At 36.3% G+C, this 20,595-nt stretch overlaps 1 protein-coding gene across 1 annotated transcript in view; it reads right to left on the bottom strand.

Moving 5' to 3' along the window:
• The window catches only part of CSMD3 (CUB and Sushi multiple domains 3), a 782,898-nt gene that overhangs the window by 532,246 nt on the left and 230,057 nt on the right, over window positions 1-20,595 (bottom strand). Inside the window, exon 4 of the mRNA XM_058175006.1 lies at window positions 11,910-12,104. Within this exon, the coding sequence (XP_058030989.1) occupies window positions 11,910-12,104 (195 nt within the window). The remainder of the gene's footprint in view (window positions 1-11,909; window positions 12,105-20,595) is intronic.

Below are 20,595 nucleotides of genomic sequence, written 5' to 3'. Positions count from 1 at the left end.
AGGATCTGTCTTAGGCTGTAGAAAGAAACCTGATTTTAAGAGACTAACTGAGGGAATGACAAGACATTATGAAAGGAATTTACTGGATCAAAAATCTGGACACTGCAGGGCTTTTTATCATTTGGGCACTGACATCATCATACAAATGATGTAGTTTAACTCACCTATGACTTTTGCAAAACGATTTTCAGTGCAGATATGATGTAAATTGCTACATAAATCTGTTTGGCTACATACAAAATCCATTTCCCCCATGTATGTATGTCCATATATGTATTGTATGGATGAACAAGTTTATGATTGTTAAATAGAATAGAATAGAATAGAATAGAATAGAATAGAATAGAATAGAATAGAATAGAATTTTTTATTGGCCAAGTGTGATTGGACAAATAAGGAATTTGTCTTGGTGCATATGCTCTCAGTGTACATAAAAGAAAAGATACCTTCGTCAAGGTACAACACTTACAACACTTAATGATAGTCTTAGGATACAAATAAGCATTCAGGAAACAATATCAATATAAATAGTAAGGATACAAGCAACAAAGTTACAGCCATAAATGGGAGGAGATGGGTGATAGGAATGATGAGAAGATTAATAGTAGTGCAGATTTAGTAAATAGTTTGACAGTGTTGAGAGAATTATTTGTTTAAAATAGTGTAAAAATACATACTGATATGGGGAATATTTTTTTATTAAAAAGCTCAACTCTTTATTTACTTTAGAAACAAAGAATTTATTGGCAAGCACTCAGCTCTAATTATAGTCATAATCTCATATTATTTTCCTTATTCAATGCAGCCAGACATATTTGGATGCTATTGGGGAAAAAATGAGAATTTGACTCTTATTCTCATGAGAGATTAGCTCTTTGGAATAATCCCTATTTTAAAATGTTGTCTCAATACTTTTTCAGAAAAAGATGGGCTGAAAATGTTCTTAATACCCTAGATGAGTTTTGTTATTTTGTTAATGATATTTTTAAGAGTTTTACGGGGTTACAGAGAGAGCATAAATTGCTTTAATGCAGTGAATGGCAATCAAGGCAATTAAAACAAGTTTTCTGTTTGAAATTGACCGATTGGTGGTTTCCACAACTCCTATGATTTTAATTTGCTGAACAGATTTTTAGAAGCTAAAGTCAACCCGCTTAACTATTCCAATTATTCCGAAGAGCTTTATAAAAATAAATATAAATTACATCTAAAAAGTTGGAACATAGAACTGGATTTCCCATTCTAACAAATTAATGATTTTAGGTGTTTTAGGTATCTTCCCAGTTGGCTTCTGACAATCAAAGTTAATGCGGGAGAACAGATTTGCTTAACAACCACAAATTCATTTAACAATTACAGTGGCAGAAAAAGATCACAAAATTGGATGCAACTAGCTTAACAGCCATGTTGTTTAAAAACGTAAATTGTTATAATAAGTTGAGGACTACCTGTGATTGATGGTTGTATTTTATTTAAATATCAATTGGTTTTTGTTAATAGAATAGAATAGAATAGAATAGAATAGAATAGAATAGAATAGAATAGAATAGAATAGCATAGCATAGCATAGCATAGCATAGCATAGCATAGCATAGCATAAAAAGTTGGAAGGGATCTTGGAGGTCTTTTAATCCAACTCCCACAGAATCATCAAGAATCACAGAGCACAACATCCAGTGACAGTCATATTGTACTATAAGCAATCAATTCATACTAGGAAACAATCAATATCCATATAAATCACAAGGATACAAGCAACAAAACTACAATCATGCAGTCATAAGTGGGAGGAAATGGGCGACAGGAATGATGAGAAGACCAATAGCAATAGTAACGCAGCCTAATGTGAATAGTTTGACAGTATTGAGAGAATTATTTGTTTAACAGAGTGATGGTGTTCAGGGAAAAACTGTTCTTGTATCTAGTTGTCTTGGTGTGCAGTGCTCTATAGCATTGTTTTGAGGGCGGGAGTTGAAACAATTTATGTCCAGGATGGGAGGGGTCTGTAAATATTTTCACAGCCTCTTTTTGACTCGTGCAGTATACAGGTCTTCAATGGAAGGCAGGTTGGTAGTAATTATTCACCTTTTTCCCCATTTAAAATATATATATATTTCTTTTTTGCCTGTCATATCAAAGCAATAAAATGAAATAAAAATAGTTCCTTTCAATATGCAACAATTAAACCACATCTCTAAAAGAGGCAACAAGTGTTATAAGTTAGTTGTGACTTTTACCTATAAATAGAACAACCTTTCAAAAATATAAGAAATATTATCCCTGATTATCAAACTTCCTAATTAATATAACCTTTACAGAGTGACTATATTATATTTAACCATGACCTTATTTATTAGCCTTTGGTGAATCATTCTCACCAATCTGCAGTATGTGGCAGTCTATAATTCCTACCCTGTCTGAAAAGTAGAAGGTGATGGGATGAGTCTGTTGTCAGGTTTCATCATTTAAAATGCCCCAATCAAAATTAATATGTCAGCAGAGGGGGAAATTAATTTAAAACTGGTCATGGGCTATGCACACAGTAATTGACACTTCATAACACAATAAATCAAAATCGCCCTGTGTCCATTTAAACTTTGTCTGTCTCTACAGGTAGTACTCATCTAGTAACCACAATTGAGACTAGCTACTCAGTTGTTATGCAACATAATTGTTAAACGAATCTGCCATTGTGCTGATGCTCTTATTTCAGATTTTCTTTCCTTACAGACCTGGAAAGCTCATAAATGCAAGGACTGGTTATAAACTTACTTTTTAATCACCATCACAACTGCAAATGTTTGTTAAACGAGGCAGTTGTTAAACAAGGACTACATTTGTATGCATTTCTCATGAGTCTAGACTGCAATAATTTAAGTGGACATTGGCAATTCTAGAAGATGCTGAATGTAACTATCTATATCAGCATGCTATCTATATTGATTATAAATGATATATTGTCTATTAATGGTGACTAAACATATGGCTTTAAATATAGAGAGCAATAATATAAAATGATTGTTTATTTGTCATTATGTTCATTATCATCTTCTACTCTGCCCTGTATTTCAGGACAGCAATACTGAAAAACAGATTTACTAGTAGTTTGGTAACTGGATTAGTTTAAGACACTGTGATTAGGCCTAAAACTGTGCATCTAGATCAAATATTCTGGATTAACTATCCCTGTATCCTGTATGGCAGGAAGTTATACTGACGTTAAACTGGATTTTATTATATATGGTTTGAATTCGTACCTCATATGTTCAGTTTCTAAGAAGGAAATCCAAGCCATTTTAAATGAATTGTTATGTTTTACTAATGTTTTATGACACTGAATTGTCATTGTATGATTTCATTTCTCATTAGTACATGCTTAGTGTTTGGGATTTTAACATGTAGGGAATCATAGTCTTTTTAGTGATCAGGGGAACAATTGGTTTTTCAGTCTTTTACCTTTTCCAAAGAGCTAAACTACCAATGCATTTATATTGTCTTCCTTCCATCTCAAAGTTACCTCAGCCTATTTAATCTTCAGAAACTACCTGAGCTTTTGTGGCATCACTTTACATACATTTTAAAGCCAAAAACTTGTTTTTAGCAAGCTGATTTTGTCTTCTAGTCAATTCCTCTTTGTGCAACATCATAGGCAGTCCTGAGTAAAAGTGAAGCAAGGTGTATTGAACCCAAGCTAAAGCATGCTTAATTTTCTAGATTAGATAGATTTTTGCCCAGTGCAATTGCCATGTTGGTGAAACCACTTACAATGTACTACATACTCCAAATGCCCTTCTCTTTTATTATTAGTTCCAAGTTTTCACCACTGATTTTTCTACTTATCGGAAGAAAAGATGAAATTTAAGTCATTCTTAGTCATGCTACCCAAGAATTAACTACTTACAACAGTTCATTTAGTGTCCATTCAAAATTACAATGGCAGTGAAAAATGTGTCTTATAATGATTTTTCACACTTATGACCTTTGCAGCATCCCCATGGTCACATGATCAAAACTGAGATGCTTGACAACTGGTTCATATTTATGACGGTTGCAGTGTTCTGGTGTCATGTGATCACCTTTTGGGGACCTTCTGACAAGCAAAGTCAATGGGGAAGCCCGATTCATTTAACAACCATGTTACTAATTTAACAATTTCAGTGATTCACTTAACAAATATGGCAAGAAAAATGGGGCAAAAGTCACTTAACAAATTTTTCACTTAGCAACATCAATTTTGGGCTCCATTGTGTTCATAAATCGAGGACTACCTGTATCTGAAACTGAGTTATAATTTGAAAAATCTGCAGGAAGTAACCCAACTTAAACTCAAGAAAGCACTGCTCACCTGCTTCACTTGTGGGTTTATCCCATCCTGGTCAATTCAGTCAGACAGAAATGGAAAGAGTAATACAAGTCACTGACGGCGTCATCTTTTGATGTACCTTATCTATGTCTTTGAGACCTAAAAGCTAAAAACAATAGCCAGGAACCTATCAAGCAGTTCCCAAGGTCATCTCCCTATGACCTGTCCCAACAGTGGTATCCAGAAATAATGGAATCCAATTGACCTTGTCTGTAAAGGATGGTACAAATTGTTCACAACAAGCTTATAATTGTCCCAGCTATGTTCCCACAACATTGCATATGGAACAGATGTCACACAGTATGGGAAAATATCATTGGTTCATTCTGCACAAACTTAGCCGCATTGACTGCTGTGTAGTGGGACATCAAATGGATCTGACAAAGGGCCCATTCTGTGTTCAATCTGATTCATTGCAAAAGTTCTTCTTTCACACACCAACCGCCTACTTATCTTCTGTTGTTCTCAATTTTCTCATAAACAGTTTGAGCTCTACTACAGGGAAGAAGGCACTTAAGAATAATAGTATCAAGCAACTAAGTTATTTTTTTTTTGTCCTACTCATTGACCAGATATTCTACGTGATTGCTGACAGACACAGCAAATTCCCCAAACTTATTTAAAAAAATCATCCAGATCAGTTAAGTATCTGCAATGGACTGTTTGTCCAGGAAGTATTTTGTTCTGACCTAGGCTTCCTGAGACAGTAAAAAGCACACAATTAGTCCCAAAAACCCTCTTTTTATTTCAATGGCTGTGAATTCTGTTCATCCACAGCCCGTAATGAGTCACAATTAGTTTGTAAAGAATCTGACAGAAGTCTGCCACAATCCTTCGGGATAAGACTGATAAGCACCCACCTTTATCTCCCTCAACACGCTGCCAAAGACCCAACTGGCAATTAGCAAGGCCACACAAAGCACAGAGTCAAGGCCACACAAAGCACAGAGTCAAAACGGACCTGCACTCTTGAAACCAGCCATCATGAACAATAGTTGCTTCCTGCAAAGGCCCACATGCCTTTGCTCTTCCTTTATGTCTTATGGGAGGGGCCAATCATCTCCAAGCCCTACTCTTGAGTCGTCCCTTTTGTCTTAACTGTTCTTGCCTTCTGGCAGCTCTGCACATGCGTGCACTGGAACAGGCTCACCCTGTTCCTCTGCCTCATTGATATCCAACTCTGGAGGCTCCGGAGGCAGCACATAACTCCCAGATGGTCCTGGCCCCATCTCTGCCTCCAACACAGAGCCCTCATCTGAGCCTTCCCCAGACTCTAGGACTGGCCCATGTTCCTGCCCAAACTCCTCACTGTCCAATTCTGCTGCCAGCTTCGCAGGCTGTTGGTGGGCCACAACAGGTTTATGGCAGCAAATGTTTTTAATCTGTGAATCTTGGTTGCTTAAAAGAGTCACAAAATGCTCAAAATACAACAGACATTAGTGTTGGAAAGTACACTGCAATTCAGAATCCCATTCCTCAATGAACAGTATGATAGCAAAACTGAATGGACAGCCTCTGCTGGGTCTTTGCAGCAAAGGGCAGAAAAAACTGGGATGTTTCCCAGTAATGTTGTTTTTTTTTGCTAATGCCAGAAGACAGTGTAAATGTAGTTCAGGAATACCATCCTCATTTCTGCAATTTGTTCCACACTTCTTCAATGGAACTCATAGCTTCTACTTTAATCACAACACATGACAAATTAATCCAGTGTAAATTTCAGTAGGAAAGCAGAATCCATCAGACTGGACTAGACAAGAACATACCAAATGGATATCTCATAGACTTAAACTAAGGTTTGATGTTTACAGCATTAATTAGGGTTTAAATGAATTGGTTGGATTGTGCCTCCCTTTCCACAAAGGGCAATCTCAGGAAAAATATTGGGAAAAGAAAAATAAAACTTCTGACATGTTGTGCATCTATGATTCAAGGTTTTGTTTTCTTTACAGACACTTTAATAGGAAAAGGAATTCGGTATCTATAATAAATATGTGTATATTCAGGTAGTGGAATGCACTGCAGAAGCTGGTAGGCCCTCAAATCCAGTTCAATTTCACATAAAATTTTATTTCTGATGATAATTAAATATAGGACAATTACATGTTTTCAAAGTTCTGTCATTTAAAACTGTAACAACGTCCTGAATACATAACCACCCAAATAGCCTTCAAATTGAACATGATCCTTGGAATAAAATTGGGATGATATAGGCAACTTCCTTTCCTTCTAGCACTGATGATGATACCTAGGTGGGTAATGAAATGTTTGCAAGAGAACAACTAAGTTCAGAGAGCACCAAAGACCCCACGGTTCAACCTTGAGTTATAAATATTCTCTTTTATCGAATGGTGTGGCATTTTCCATTTTTAGTTATTTATGTCTACATAAATCAGATGTATTTATGTGGATCTGAAACAGAATTTGACTCTTCATGATGCTATTGGGATAAACATGTTTCCTCAGCACTCGCTGATGTACTCAGCAAACCCAGTCCAAAAAGGTTTTAGTTAAATCAATTATTGCAATACAAATAGGTAGCATCTATTTTGCATAGCAAATACTTCTACATAATCATAACATTAATATACTATTATTATGATCTTTTTATGTACAATATTGATACACATTTAAATCAGTGATGAAATCCTTCCCAGTTTGTCACTGTTTCGCTGCATGCGCTTGCCCATTGCATGCTAACGCATGCTATGTATGCATGCGCAGTGTACGCTAAATACATGCTGCATGTGCGCGCATGCACAATATGCACCAAACACGTGCTGTGCATGGAAAATGGAGGCTTGGGAAGGTAAGTATAACAGTGAGGGTGGGAACAGCTGTGCTGCGCGATTTAGATTCACTAGAAAGCAGGATTTTAAATCATGCAGCACAGCCTGATTGTTGGAAATACCAGTTCGGACCAACTGGTAGATTTTTTCTTTTAGCTTTTATCACTACCAGTTCGCCTGAACCAGTGTGAACCAGTAGGATTTCACCAGTGATTTAAATCAGATCAGAGAGAACCATTTTTTATGCTGTGTATGGTACAAAGACCAAAGACTTTCTTAGCAAATATGGAAGATTCCAAAGCACAGAGTCAAGGCCACACAAAGCACAGAGTCAAAACGGACCTGCACTCTTGAAACCAGCCATCATGAACAATAGTTGCTTCCTGCAAAGGCCCACGTGCCTTTGCTCTTCCTTTATGTCTTATGGGAGGGGCCAATCATCTCCAAGCCCTACTCTTGAGTCGTCCCTTTTGTCTTAACTTTTCTTGCCTTCTGGCAGCTCTGCACATGCGTGTACTGGAACAGGCTCACCCTGTTCCTCTGCCTCATTGATATCCAACTCTGGAGGCTCCGGAGGCAGCACATAACTCCCAGATGGTCCTGGCCCCATCTCTGCCTCCAACACAGAGCCCTCATCTGAGCCTTCCCCAGACTCTAGGACTGGCCCATGTTCCTGCCCAAACTCCTCACTGTCCAATTCTGCTGCCAGCTTCGCAGGCTGTTGGTGGGCCACAACAGGTTTATGGCAGCAAATGTTTTTAATCTGTGAATCTTGGTTGCTTAAAAGAGTCACAAAATGCTCAAAATACAACAGACATTAGTGTTGGAAAGTACACTGCAATTCAGAATCCCATTCCTCAATGAACAGTATGATAGCAAAACTGAATGGACAGCCTCTGCTGGGTCTTTGCAGCAAAGGGCAGAAAAAACTGGGATGTTTCCCAGTAATGTTGTTTTTTTTTTGCTAATGCCAGAAGACAGTGTAAATGTAGTTCAGGAATACCATCCTCATTTCTGCAATTTGTTCCACACTTCTTCAATGGAACTCATAGCTTCTACTTTAATCACAACACATGACAAATTAATCCAGTGTAAATTTCAGTAGGAAAGCAGAATCCATCAGACTGGACTAGACAAGAACATACCAAATGGATATCTCATAGACTTAAACTAAGGTTTGATGTTTACAGCATTAATTAGGGTTTAAATGAATTGGTTGGATTGTGCCTCCCTTTCCACAAAGGGCAATCTCAGGAAAAATATTGGGAAAAGAAAAATAAAACTTCTGACATGTTGTGCATCTATGATTCAAGGTTTTGTTTTCTTTACAGACACTTTAATAGGAAAAGGAATTCGGTATCTATAGTAAATATGTGTATATTCAGGTAGTGGAATGCACTGCAGAAGCTGGTAGGCCCTCAAATCCAGTTCAATTTCACATAAAATTTTATTTCTGATGATAATTGAATATAGGACAATTACATGTTTTCAAAGTTCTGTCATTTAAAACTGTAACAACGTCCTGAATACATAACCACCCAAATAGCCTTCAAATTGAACATGATCCTTGGAATAAAATTGGGATGATATAGGCAATTTCCTTTCCTTCTAGCACTGATGATGATACCTAGGTGGGTAATGAAATGTTTGCAAGAGAACAACTAAGTTCAGAGAGCACCAAAGACCCCACGGTTCAACCTTGAGTTATAAATATTCTCTTTTATCGAATGGTGTGGCATTTTCCATTTTTAGTTATTTATGTCTACATAAATCAGATGTATTTATGTGGATCTGAAACAGAATTTGACTCTTCATGATGCTATTGGGATAAACATGTTTCCTCAGCACTCGCTGATGTACTCAGCAAACCCAGTCCAAAAAGGTTTTAGTTAAATCAATTATTGCAATACAAATAGGTAGCATCTATTTTGCATAGCAAATACTTCTACATAATCATAACATTAATATACTATTATTATCATCTTTTTATGTACAATATTGATACACATTTAAATCAGTGATGAAATCCTTCCCAGTTTGTCACTGTTTCGCTGCCCGTGCATGCGCATGCACATTGCATGCTAACACATGCTATGTATGCATGCGCAGTGTACGCTAAATACATGCTGCATGTGTGCGCATGCACAATATGCACCAAACATGTGCTGTGTATGGAAAATGGAGGCTTGGGAAGGTAAGTATAACAGTGAGGGTGGGAACAGCTGTGCTGCGCGATTTAGATTCACTAGAAAGCAGGATTTTAAATCATGCAGCACAGCCTGATTGTTGGAAATACCAGTTCGGACCAACTGGTAGATTTTTTCTTTTAGCTTTTATCACTACCAGTTCGCCTGAACCAGTGTGAACCAGTAGGATTTCACCAGTGATTTAAATCAGATCAGAGAGAACCATTTTTTATGCTGTGTATGGTGCAAAGACCAAAGACTTTCTTAGCAAATATGGAAGATTCCAGAGCCTGGAGAAAATGAAGAAGCCCCCTCGGACAGAAAATTTTGGGTGAACCAAAAGAACAGTAAACTATTATTTATTCATATCATTATTGTAATTTATTAACTAGACAGTGTACTGGGATTCTCCATTTTGATGCAATAGGACCCCAATGTTAAAGTTGGCCTCAAACTCTATTGCTATGTATTCTTAAAATGCTCCATGTTCAAAAGCCTCATACAACATCTTTTCTTTTATTGTGCATGAATGCAAGTAGGGAATATTAATACAATAAATTTTCCATGTGACCAAGCAATGAGAAGAATTTTTAGACTCCAGTTTCCTTTCATTAGATCTCCATCAGTCTTAAACTCTTACTGTCCCTTTGCTCAAGAAAATCAATTCCCCAGTAAAGAAAAACACCAAATACTGGGGGGGTGGGGGAACACCTCTTGGGATTGTACTTCAAACAAAACTCTGCAGTACTTTGAACTGAGGGGCCTCTATGGCTCAGACTGCTAATGCAGTCTGTTATTAACAGCAGCTGCTTGCAATTACTGCAGGTTCTGGTCCCACCAGGCCCAAGGTTGACTCAGCCTTCCATCCTTTATAAGGTAGGTAAAATGAGGACCTAGATTGTTGGGGGCAATAAGTTGACTTTGTATATAAATATACAAATAGGATGAAGACTATTGCTAACATAGTGTAAGCCGCCCTGAGTCTTCGGAGAAGAGCGGGATATAAATGCAAATAAAAATAAATAAATTAAATAAAATAAATAAAATAAAATAAACTTTGTTTCATACATAGTTCTGTAGCAGTTGCTTTCACTGCTTCACTTGGATGCTCTGAAGAAGCACTGTTTTCCCACAGGTTGCCATGCAAAGGAAAGTTGGAATTGCACAATAAATTGTTGGCTGTAAGAAGACACTTCCAGGGCAACCACTATTTCACCAGTATTTAGAATAATATAAATAGATTGCTTGGAGCCAAAGCTTGCTCTATGCATTATTTAAGCTCTGTTGTGTGTTCAGGACCCTTTTCCTAGGAAAACCAATGCAGAAAATAGTTTCAAAAGCAACAAGAACAACCATAAAACTTAATAGGAAGAGTTACATAATCTCTTACATACAGTGGTTATGTAACTCAGAATTTCCTAATGAATATTCTTCAACTCTCTTCCTCTATGAGGAGTTAATATTAGGGTGTGCATTTTTTTTAATATTATACCTCCCAACGGTATGTCTTCTTCTTTCCCCAAGTATTAGCTCTTCTTTTGCAATTTAGTTTCCAGTTTATCTTTTGCATAATTAATGAACTAACATATCTATGCTAGATCTAATGATCTAGCAATGATTAACCATACAATCTAATGTGTGTCTACTTAGAAATAATCCCTTTGCATATAGTGTGGCTTACTCTCAGCCAAATGTCATCCAACTAAATGCCAAAGGTGGAAAAAAAGTTTATTTTTTAATTTTTACCTTCTAGAAATCATGATAGTTATAAGAGAATTTTAATTCTATACAAGATTGTTGCATTTGTAGATGAATCTCCGCAAACAACTTTAATCTACATAGAGAGGAATCATCCAGAAAAATATATGTTTCAGACAACTTGAATCCAAATATTTTAAAGGTAAAGGTTCCCCTTGCACATACGTGCTAGTCATTCCCGACTCTAGGGGGCGGTGCTCATCTCCATTTCTAAGCCGCTGTCTGATGACAATTCTGCGGTCATGTGGTCAGCATGACTAAATGCCAAAGGCGCACGGAACGCTGTTACCTTTCCACCAAGGTGGTCCCTATGTGTCTACTTGCATTTTTACATGCTTCCAACTGCTAGGCTGGCAGAAGCTGGAGCAAGTAACGGGAGCTCACTCCGTTACGCGGCACTAGGGATTTGAATCACCAAAACTGCTGACATTCCTGATCGACAAGCTCAGCGTCTTAGCCACTGAGCCACCGCATCCCCAAATATTTTAGGTAGGCTTAATATTAGAGCTCCTTTTGGAAGATATATTTAGAAGAGTATTCCCTTCCAGAATGGAAAGACCTGTCACTTCCTTCAAAATTATGACTTTAGAAATAACATATTTACCTTGATTCAACTCTATATTATTTGTCTTCCAGGTTATAAGTCAAACATGCAGTCATATCAGCAGCTGCATTTTTAATAAATACCCAGTATCTTAAAGCCCACCCTCCTAGTTCTAATAAAAGTTTCACAAATTAAACTTTTAAACATTTAATATCACTATTTTTATAGTGAATATTGGCTTTATATTAGTTTTCATTTGATGTTCAACTTACCTCTACAGATAGGAACTGGAAAATCCCAGGATGCTGTATTTACTGAACTAGCTATACAGGTAAGTTGGGGATGACCATCCAGTATGTAGCCCGTCACACAGTTATATCGGATTTTATCACCAACATCAAATCGTGTTCCAGATAAAATGCCTTTGGATGGAGTTCCAGGATTTCCACAAGAACTGCTCTGTAATTCTATGAAAGAAAAGAAAAGAAAAGAAAAGAATTATAACTAGAGCTCATAGTTCACAACTTAACACTGCTGTTTAAGGTGCTCTTATGTACCAATACCAAACCAATTATCTCTTTCTCAAGATATTGCATACTATTCTTTTCTGTTGTGTTTCCATTAGCTTGCATTCCACATGATGCTGCCGTTTGTGTTTCCTTAAAGATCCAAATTTATTTATATTTATTTATAAAAAAATCAATTTATTTTTTATAATTATGTATTTTATTAAAAGTAATTTTCTAAAATTATAAACCAAATTTTCTCTGTGTTTTCAGTGTATATTGCATTCAGTATATTTTGTATTCAGCTTTAACAGATGTACACCATTTTTAAAAAATGTACCCATTCTTACATGAAATTGTGACTGGAAAAAGAATTTCAGACACACTATTGAATTCACCCTCTAGAAACACAACCGTCACTGGAATACCAGTGCTCTGAGAATTACATAGAAAGTTACGTAGAGTTCAAGTCCAAACTCTGGCTCTAGCAGGAGACCCAATACCAGTGTTGGGAAACCTTTTCAGTACTGAGTGCCGAAATGGGAGTGTGCGTGCATGCCATAAACCAGAAGAGCAGCTGCCCGGCGTGCATGTGCATGCCAGGAAGATGATCTTCTGGTTCCAGTGCACACATGTGCACCGGCCACCTGGTCTTTCACTTTCTGGTGCACATACATGTGTGAAGACCAGCTGGCCGGTGCGCATGCATACATTGGAAACTGGAAGATCATATTCTTGAAGCGCACATGCACACCTATGGCAGCTGCTCTTCCGGTTTCCAGTGCTCTCACATGCATGAAGACCCAGAAGAGCAACAGGTGATGACTCATATGTCCGGAGAGATGGCTTTGCATGCCACTTCTGGCACACGGGCCATAGGTTTGCCATCACGGCCCTATTCCTATTACAGTGCTCTCATTTTTTCTCTAGTAAAAAAAACCTCATTAGAGATTCTTGAATTATTGGAATTTTCCCAATTGTTTCTTCTCCTGTCTGTTGAGCAAAGCCTGGAATTTAGCTCATGGTCTTATTGATTTAAAGTTTCTCTCATAAACTCCCCTTTTAATTGATTACTATTTGAAATTAACATCTCTATTTTAAAACTTGGAAGAGAGGAAAATTATTAGAATAGAATAGAATAGAATAGAATAGAATAGAATAGAATAGAATAGAATAGAATAGAATAGAATTTATTGGCCAAATGTGATTGGACACACAAGGAATTTGTCTTGATGCATATGCTCTCAGTGTACACAAAAGAAAAGATATGTTCATCAAGGTATTCCAGATACAACAGATTTTCATGTTCAACAACAAGAGCAATATATTGCATATTATTTGAATATTTAATCTTATTACCAGGTCTTGCCATTTGTGAATGATGTTTTTTTCCCCTCTTAATGAAAGGCAGTTTAAAAGTCATCAGGAGAACCAGGAATAGTCAATTCTATAGTTTGTGGTTATAATAAGGCTCTTCCAAAAATGTGAAGGGTGGATTAACATATGAATAAGACAAGCTACCATATTAAAATTTGCACTTTTATTTAAAAATGGAATTCATGCTATTTAGTCAAAGATCAAGTTAGTTGAGGCCAGCCAAAATGTTAGAGATATTACTTTTGATAGGAAATGGTGTGCAGTATAGAAATAAATGCACAATGATTAACACAATTTCTAAATCCTAAAAAAGAGAAAGTCTAGGTATTTTTTTCTTTAAGACCAAAAACTTAAATTCGTTTAAAAGAAAAACTTGAAATGAATGTACTTAATTGCTTCTCAAGATTCTTTTTTGTGAAGAAAATATATTTTTTGAAGATTTCTGAGTGCAGTTCAAAACGGATTTTTCCCATATTTTATTAATTTACACATGCCCATTGATAACATGATAAAGGAGAACATGGAGCTGAATTAAATAGTGTTAAACCGACCCAAGCATACAAAAAATTATCTTGCTTAAGCAACTGCATTTGTTCTTAAAATATGAATTCCCACAACTAATTACAATGAAGAACATTAACCAGATTTATACTTTCAACCAATTATTTTTCACCTGAGATGCAAGTCTAGGCCACAAGCACAAATAATTAGACCCAATCCATTAATTAAAGCTATTCGCCAAGAGACTTTGAACGTACTGTAAATTGTAATTGCATCTAGCAATTGTAGTAATTTATCCCACCAAAACTCATCAATCCATCCTTTTACTTCATTAGACACTATGAGCAGTTAAAGCATGACTAACCCCCCTGAAAGAATAATTTTTGTTCCTTCCAGTAAATAAATATTTACCTTTTAATAAATGCTGCAGAAAAGCTGTCCTTTAGGAAAATCTGCAGGGCAGTCCAAATTGTGTATAATGCAAATAAACTCCTAAGTGTTTTCATTGAAGCTGCTGAATTATTAGCGCTATGAAATCACAGTTGCCTGCTCTAGCTGGTGGGGGCCTTCATACACATCACATTCTTCCAAAAAAATGAAGATGGTGCAATGTATCGGCATAGTATATGTGCAGATCCAAGCAATATGGTCTTTTGCATTTGACAGTTGGAAACAGAATAGAATAGAATAGAATTTTTATTGGCCAAGTGTGATTGGACACACAAGGAATTTGTCTTGGTGCATATGCTCTCAGTGTACATAAAAGAAAAGATACGTTCATCAAGGTACAACATTTACAACACAATTGATGGTCAATATATCAATATAAATCATAAGGATTGCCAGCAACAAGTTATAGTCATACAGTCATAAATGGAAAGAGATTGGTGATGGGAACTATGAGAAGATTAATAGTAGTGCAGATTCAGTAAATAGTTTGACAGTGTTGAGGGAATTATTTGTTTAGCAGAGTGATGGCCTTCGGGAAAAAATGTTCTTGTTGTCAATGTACAGATTCTGTAAGTGTCATCCAACATTTTTATGTCATTCAGAAATATTATTTTCAATAGTAAGGATTTTGCTGTTGTTGTCAAATAACCTAACAGAATAATAGAGTTGGAAGGGATACCGGAGTTCTTCTAGTCCAATCCCCTCTCAATCCAGCTATCCAATCTATTCTTAAAAACCTGCAGTTATGGAGCACCCACAATTTTTGAAGGCAAGTTGTTCCACTAGTTACTTGTTCTCACTGTTTAGAAGTTTCTCCTTAGTTCAAGACTGCTTCTCTCCATGATTAGTTTCCATACATTATTTCTTCTCTTATCTTCTGGTGCTTTGGAAAAAAGGTTTTCTACCTCTTCTTTGTGGCTGCCCCAGGGGTGCTATTCAGCAGGTTCTGGGGAGAACCAGTAGTGGAAATATTGAGTAGTTCGGAGAACCAATAGCAGAAATTTTGGTAGCTTGGAGAACTGGCAAAAACCACTTTTGACCAGCCCCAGAGTGGGGTGGGAATGGGGATTTTGCAATAACCTTCCCTCAGGGAATGAGGAAGGAATGGGGATTTTGCAATATCCTTCCCTCAGGAGTGGGGAGGGAATGGAGATTTTGCAGTATCCTTCCCCTGGAGTGGGATGGGAATGGAGAGGTTGCAGTATCCTTCCCCTGCCATGCCCACCAAGCCATGCCCACCAAGCGACACCATGCCCATCAAGCCATGACCACAGAACTGGTAGTAAAAAAATTGAATTTCACCACTGGGCTGCCCCTCAAATATCGGAACACTGTTACCATGTCACCCCAGTCCTTCATTTCATTAAACTAGATACACTCAATTCCAGCAACTGTTCTTCATATGTTTTAACCGCCAGCCCCTTAATCATTTTTGTTGCTCTTTTCTGCACACTTTCCAGAGTCTCAACATCTGTTTTATATTGTGATGACCACATATAATGTATACCTCATTTTAAAACTTGTGTGACTGAGGAGGGCTATGAACTAGGGTTATGTTCTTTTTCAGGACTCATAAATATTTATGGCTGTTAATATTTTGTCCAGATGCTCCTTTTTTTAAAAAAAATGTGACCGTTATATTTATTTCACCTGAATTTGTGCTTATTTTCAAATAATATTTCCATTGGATGAAATGTCTTTTTTAAGATTATTTTACTAAGATCTTCAACTTTGATGTGATGGAAAACTTTAAACCAGGAGGATTTTTCATTTTCCTCTTTCACACTGTAAAAAAAGAAGCAAGAAATCTAAAATTCTCCTAGGAATTTATTGGAATTTTAGAACATAGATTAAAAATTCTACCATGAACCGAAGGATTTTTTTTTTCAGGTTAAGAGCCATTCTCAAAATAATGTTTGAAGCAGTTTTCATAGAAACTGCAATATTTATTTAAGAAATACTATATAAAAACAAATTTCATCTATAGTGCTATGTGCTTATTTTTGAGTGAGGTGAGTTCAGTGAGTTTCCTGGTTTTCTCCAGATGTGGCTGAGGTTTTTTGTCTTTCAATCTACTTTTTGTAAGAAGTTGATTTGAAAATTGATCAGTTAAATCTGAAGAGTGGTTCTCCTCAATTCTCTTAAAATGAGAAGATTTCCCATGATTATGTTTTAATCTGGATTAGAACAGGATCTCCTCCTTATTTTGAATAAAGTCAAGAATGACAAGACAAGAAACCATAGATGGAAACTAATCAAGGAAAAAACAACAACCTAGAACTAAGAAGAAACTTCCTGAAAGTGAGAACAATTAACCAGTGGAAACCTTCACCTTTAGAAGTTGTGGATACTTCATCTATGGAGGCTTTGAAGAAGAGACTGACTAAGCATCTGTCTGGAATGGTATTGGGTCTCCTGTTTGAGCAAGGGGTTGGGTAGAAAGACCTCCAAGATCCCCTCCAACTCTGTTATTTTGTTATTTATGTTGAAATCATACTGCCTTCAACTATGAACCAATAAAACTCTAAGGGCAAATTGCTCATAAAATATTTCCAGCAAGCTTTTTCATTTCATATTTCATTCTTGTTCTGCATGGAAAAATCTTTCTAATGTTAATAGGACTTTTGTGCACTAAAACTTAGAGGGAAAATATGCTCCGGAGAGTTCCCCTTAGCAAAAATGGGAAATGTTTTGAGAATATTTAATTAACAACATTCCACTATTTGTAAATATTAATTAAAACCATTCATGTTAAATAGTTCTCACAATTCATAATATTTTTGATAGAAACAACCTATGAAGAGGAACGTTTGGATTAAAAATCTGACCCAAGTAAATATTTCAGTTCACCATTCTTCTTTTTATTGTTATGAATGGAAACAGTATGTATGAACAGCTGCTTTCGCTTCTTTACATGAAAAAAAAATAGTATCAGAAATAAAACAGTACTGGATCTTATCAATAGTTCAAAAATTGTCCTGTAAGCATGGAAGACAACGCCTTTGACAGGACCTGTGTTTAACTCATAGAATCATCTATTGCAATGTCCTTCCTGTTGAAGACTAGTTCAGCTTCAATCACAACAATACAAGAGCAAACAATAGATTTAAACTCAATGTTAACTGCTTCAATCTTGATTACAGAAAATATGACTTCTGTAACAGAGTTATTAATACTTAGAACACACTACCTGACTCTGTGGTCTCTTCTCAAAATCCCCAAAGCTTTAAACAAAAACTCCAACACAATGCTCCAACACTGGAAATTTTTAAGAAAATGTTGGATAACCATTTGACTGAGATGGTGTAGGGTTTCCTACCTGGGCAGGGGTTTGGATTAGAAGGCCTCCAAGGTCCCTTCCAACTCTGTAGTTATATTATATTAACTCTCTACTATTGACCTCAGCCCATTCCTAAGAGGTCTGTAAGGGGCGTGCATAAGAGCACAAACGTGCCTACCGTTCCTGTCCTATTGTTTCCTTTCATTTTTTTTAAATTTACATTTATATCCCGCCCTTCTCCGAAGACTCAGGGCGGCTTACAATGTGTAAGGCAATTATATCCAATTAATGTAGTTATTACATACTTATGCTCATATATATGCTTATATATTATATAGTTACTTTCATGCTTATGCTTATATATACTGTTGTGACAAAAATAAATAAATAAATAAAAATAATTTTTTTTTGGAACAACAGTAGTCTCTATTTCCTGCGTATGAGACATCTTTTGGCCACTGTGAGGAAAAAAATATGGATTAAAAATGAACCTTTGAGAGACCAGCAGGTGCTGTCCTGATGCTTTCATATACAAGCTTATATTTGACATCTGACCAATCGTCAGTTTTGGTGGCCTCAGCTCAAGAAGGGCATCGAAGAATATGTCTGTAGTAGCATGAGCTGTGCCACAATGAAGAAACAATAAGGCAAGCCTACTGGACTGTTGCAGCCTGTGGCGTCTCCTAGTAGACCTATCCAGATTCAGTATATTCATGAAATGGAATAGAGATAGCAACAGGTCAGCCGATGAGGGACTGTTTGGTAACTGAAACATAGCATTTGTTGTATGGGACCATAAGAGACAGTTTGGAGCCTGGGCATGGCTTAACTGTTCTGTATATAACCTTGAGGGGACTAGCTTCTCTCTTCTCCATTTTGCCTTCTCCATTTTGTGCTTCCATTTTGTGCTGTGTTTGTACTTGCTATTTCTCTTCTCTGCAACATGGAAAAACCTACAAGGGTATTGTATACATGCCTTATGTGTTGCTATGTATATAAAGATTTTTTAAATCCTGCTAAATTGTCTGATTGTGTGTGTTGCAACAAACTCTGACAAAACTAAAATCTTATACTGTAGAAATATACTTACTTACTAAAATCAGGATACATTGATAGGGGACTAAATTATGGAAAATGTCAATCAGAAAAACTTTTCTAACCTTTCCATTAATAATAATCAGAAAGAAAAAAAAAAGAACTAAACATAGAATTATTTCTTGGGTGCTGGTATAATATTTTCCCCTTATAATGTGTCTCCTACCCCACCTCCTGATCTCTAAAGAAATAACCAAGATGTCTTTTTAGACAAATATCCAAGGGGATTAGGTCTATAGATGTTCATGGATGCTTGTGTGTAAAAAAAAAAGTAAGTTTTTTTTTAAGTAGGTTTAGCACATTAAAATAATTCCACAGGATCACATTGCTGACATTTTTATTTTGGAGAACAGGATTATAATGGTTATATTGTCCTTCTGTGTTTGCAAAATGTGTAGCAACTTTATTTATAGAATGAAAATAATGCCTTATGCTGCCTGCTGAAATACCAGCTTCAGCATTAAAAAAGTTTAAACATCACCCACGCTAACTGTTCAGATTTTTCCTAAATAACTGAAATTCTTTATAGTAGATTTCCATTGTATATCATTAGAGGTTTTTACATATACATTTATATTACATTGAGGATGAATTATTTTCTATAAAACTGCTCATAGTGCTATACAAATGTATAAAATAGTTCCCACAAAGTTAATAATACAGGTTTTATATCATATAGCAGAATTCAAATCAGCATTTATTTGCCCTATTTTTTTTAAACAACCCTGTAATTCCTTGCATTTGGGTGGAGTTGGGGTGGCTGAATGAAGGGAGGTGAGCATTTACTGGCTGGCTGCCCTTCCTGATGCCTATGCAGAATTCACAGCAGATATTTTCCCTTCACACCCAGAGAAAGCAATATCTGCTGCTAACTAGGATCGAACTCACAACCTCCTGATTGTGAGGTGAGAGCTCCATCTCTAGGCCACCACAATGCTCAGCATTGATTTTACCCTATAAATCTGTTTATTTTTCCTTCTCTTTTCTCTTTCTCTTTCCATGTATATACAGATGCTACTAAACTCATCCCAACTCATTTTAAGGACCCTTAACAGTAACTTTAGCAGCTTTTTTCCACTTTTTAGAGGGAATCATTATTTTATACATTATTTAAATAATGTATGAAAGGATATCCTTTATAGATATTCATTCATTGTTGCCATTTAGTATAAGTTATTAAAATTATATTTGCTGTGGTTTTTAATTGAACTTAACTACTGACAATGCTTCTGTTTTAATTATAAAGCCCCTATGTCTCCCTTGTGCATGGTGAAATTTAAGTAACTAGGCGCTGCTCATTTTGTACTTAACTATTCATAGATCACTATCCTAAATGAGAAAGACCAGGCATCATCAATAAGAAAGTTAGCTAGAAGGGAGGAGAGAAATGGATACACAGACAAGCAATATTTACTGGTAGTACCATCCTAAACGTATCTACTCGGAAATAATAAGTTAGGGGTATATTTACTAGTAAAAATCTGCAGAATTGTAATCAGTGTTAAACTATAGGTTATAACTTCTTCTTCAGATAGGAAGACAACTTTGAAAGAATAAGCATCACTAGCACATTATTCTGTTCCACACTTTACCTGTAACTGGTTAAAGCAAGTAAAATGCAGGCCCATCATTACCCTAAAGAAAGCTCTTTTCATGTTAATGTAAACTGCCTTGCATTCTGTGCATCTGATGCAGTGAACTCATAAAAGTGTATGGTTCTAACTAAATTTGCAAGTTGTTAGCAAAAGT

This window comes from Ahaetulla prasina, chromosome 3, assembly GCF_028640845.1.
Source record: "Ahaetulla prasina isolate Xishuangbanna chromosome 3, ASM2864084v1, whole genome shotgun sequence".
Taxonomy (NCBI): domain Eukaryota; kingdom Metazoa; phylum Chordata; class Lepidosauria; order Squamata; family Colubridae; genus Ahaetulla; species Ahaetulla prasina.
The sequence above is the reverse complement of the archived record's forward strand: the minus strand, read 5'-3'. Positions and strand labels throughout refer to the sequence as shown.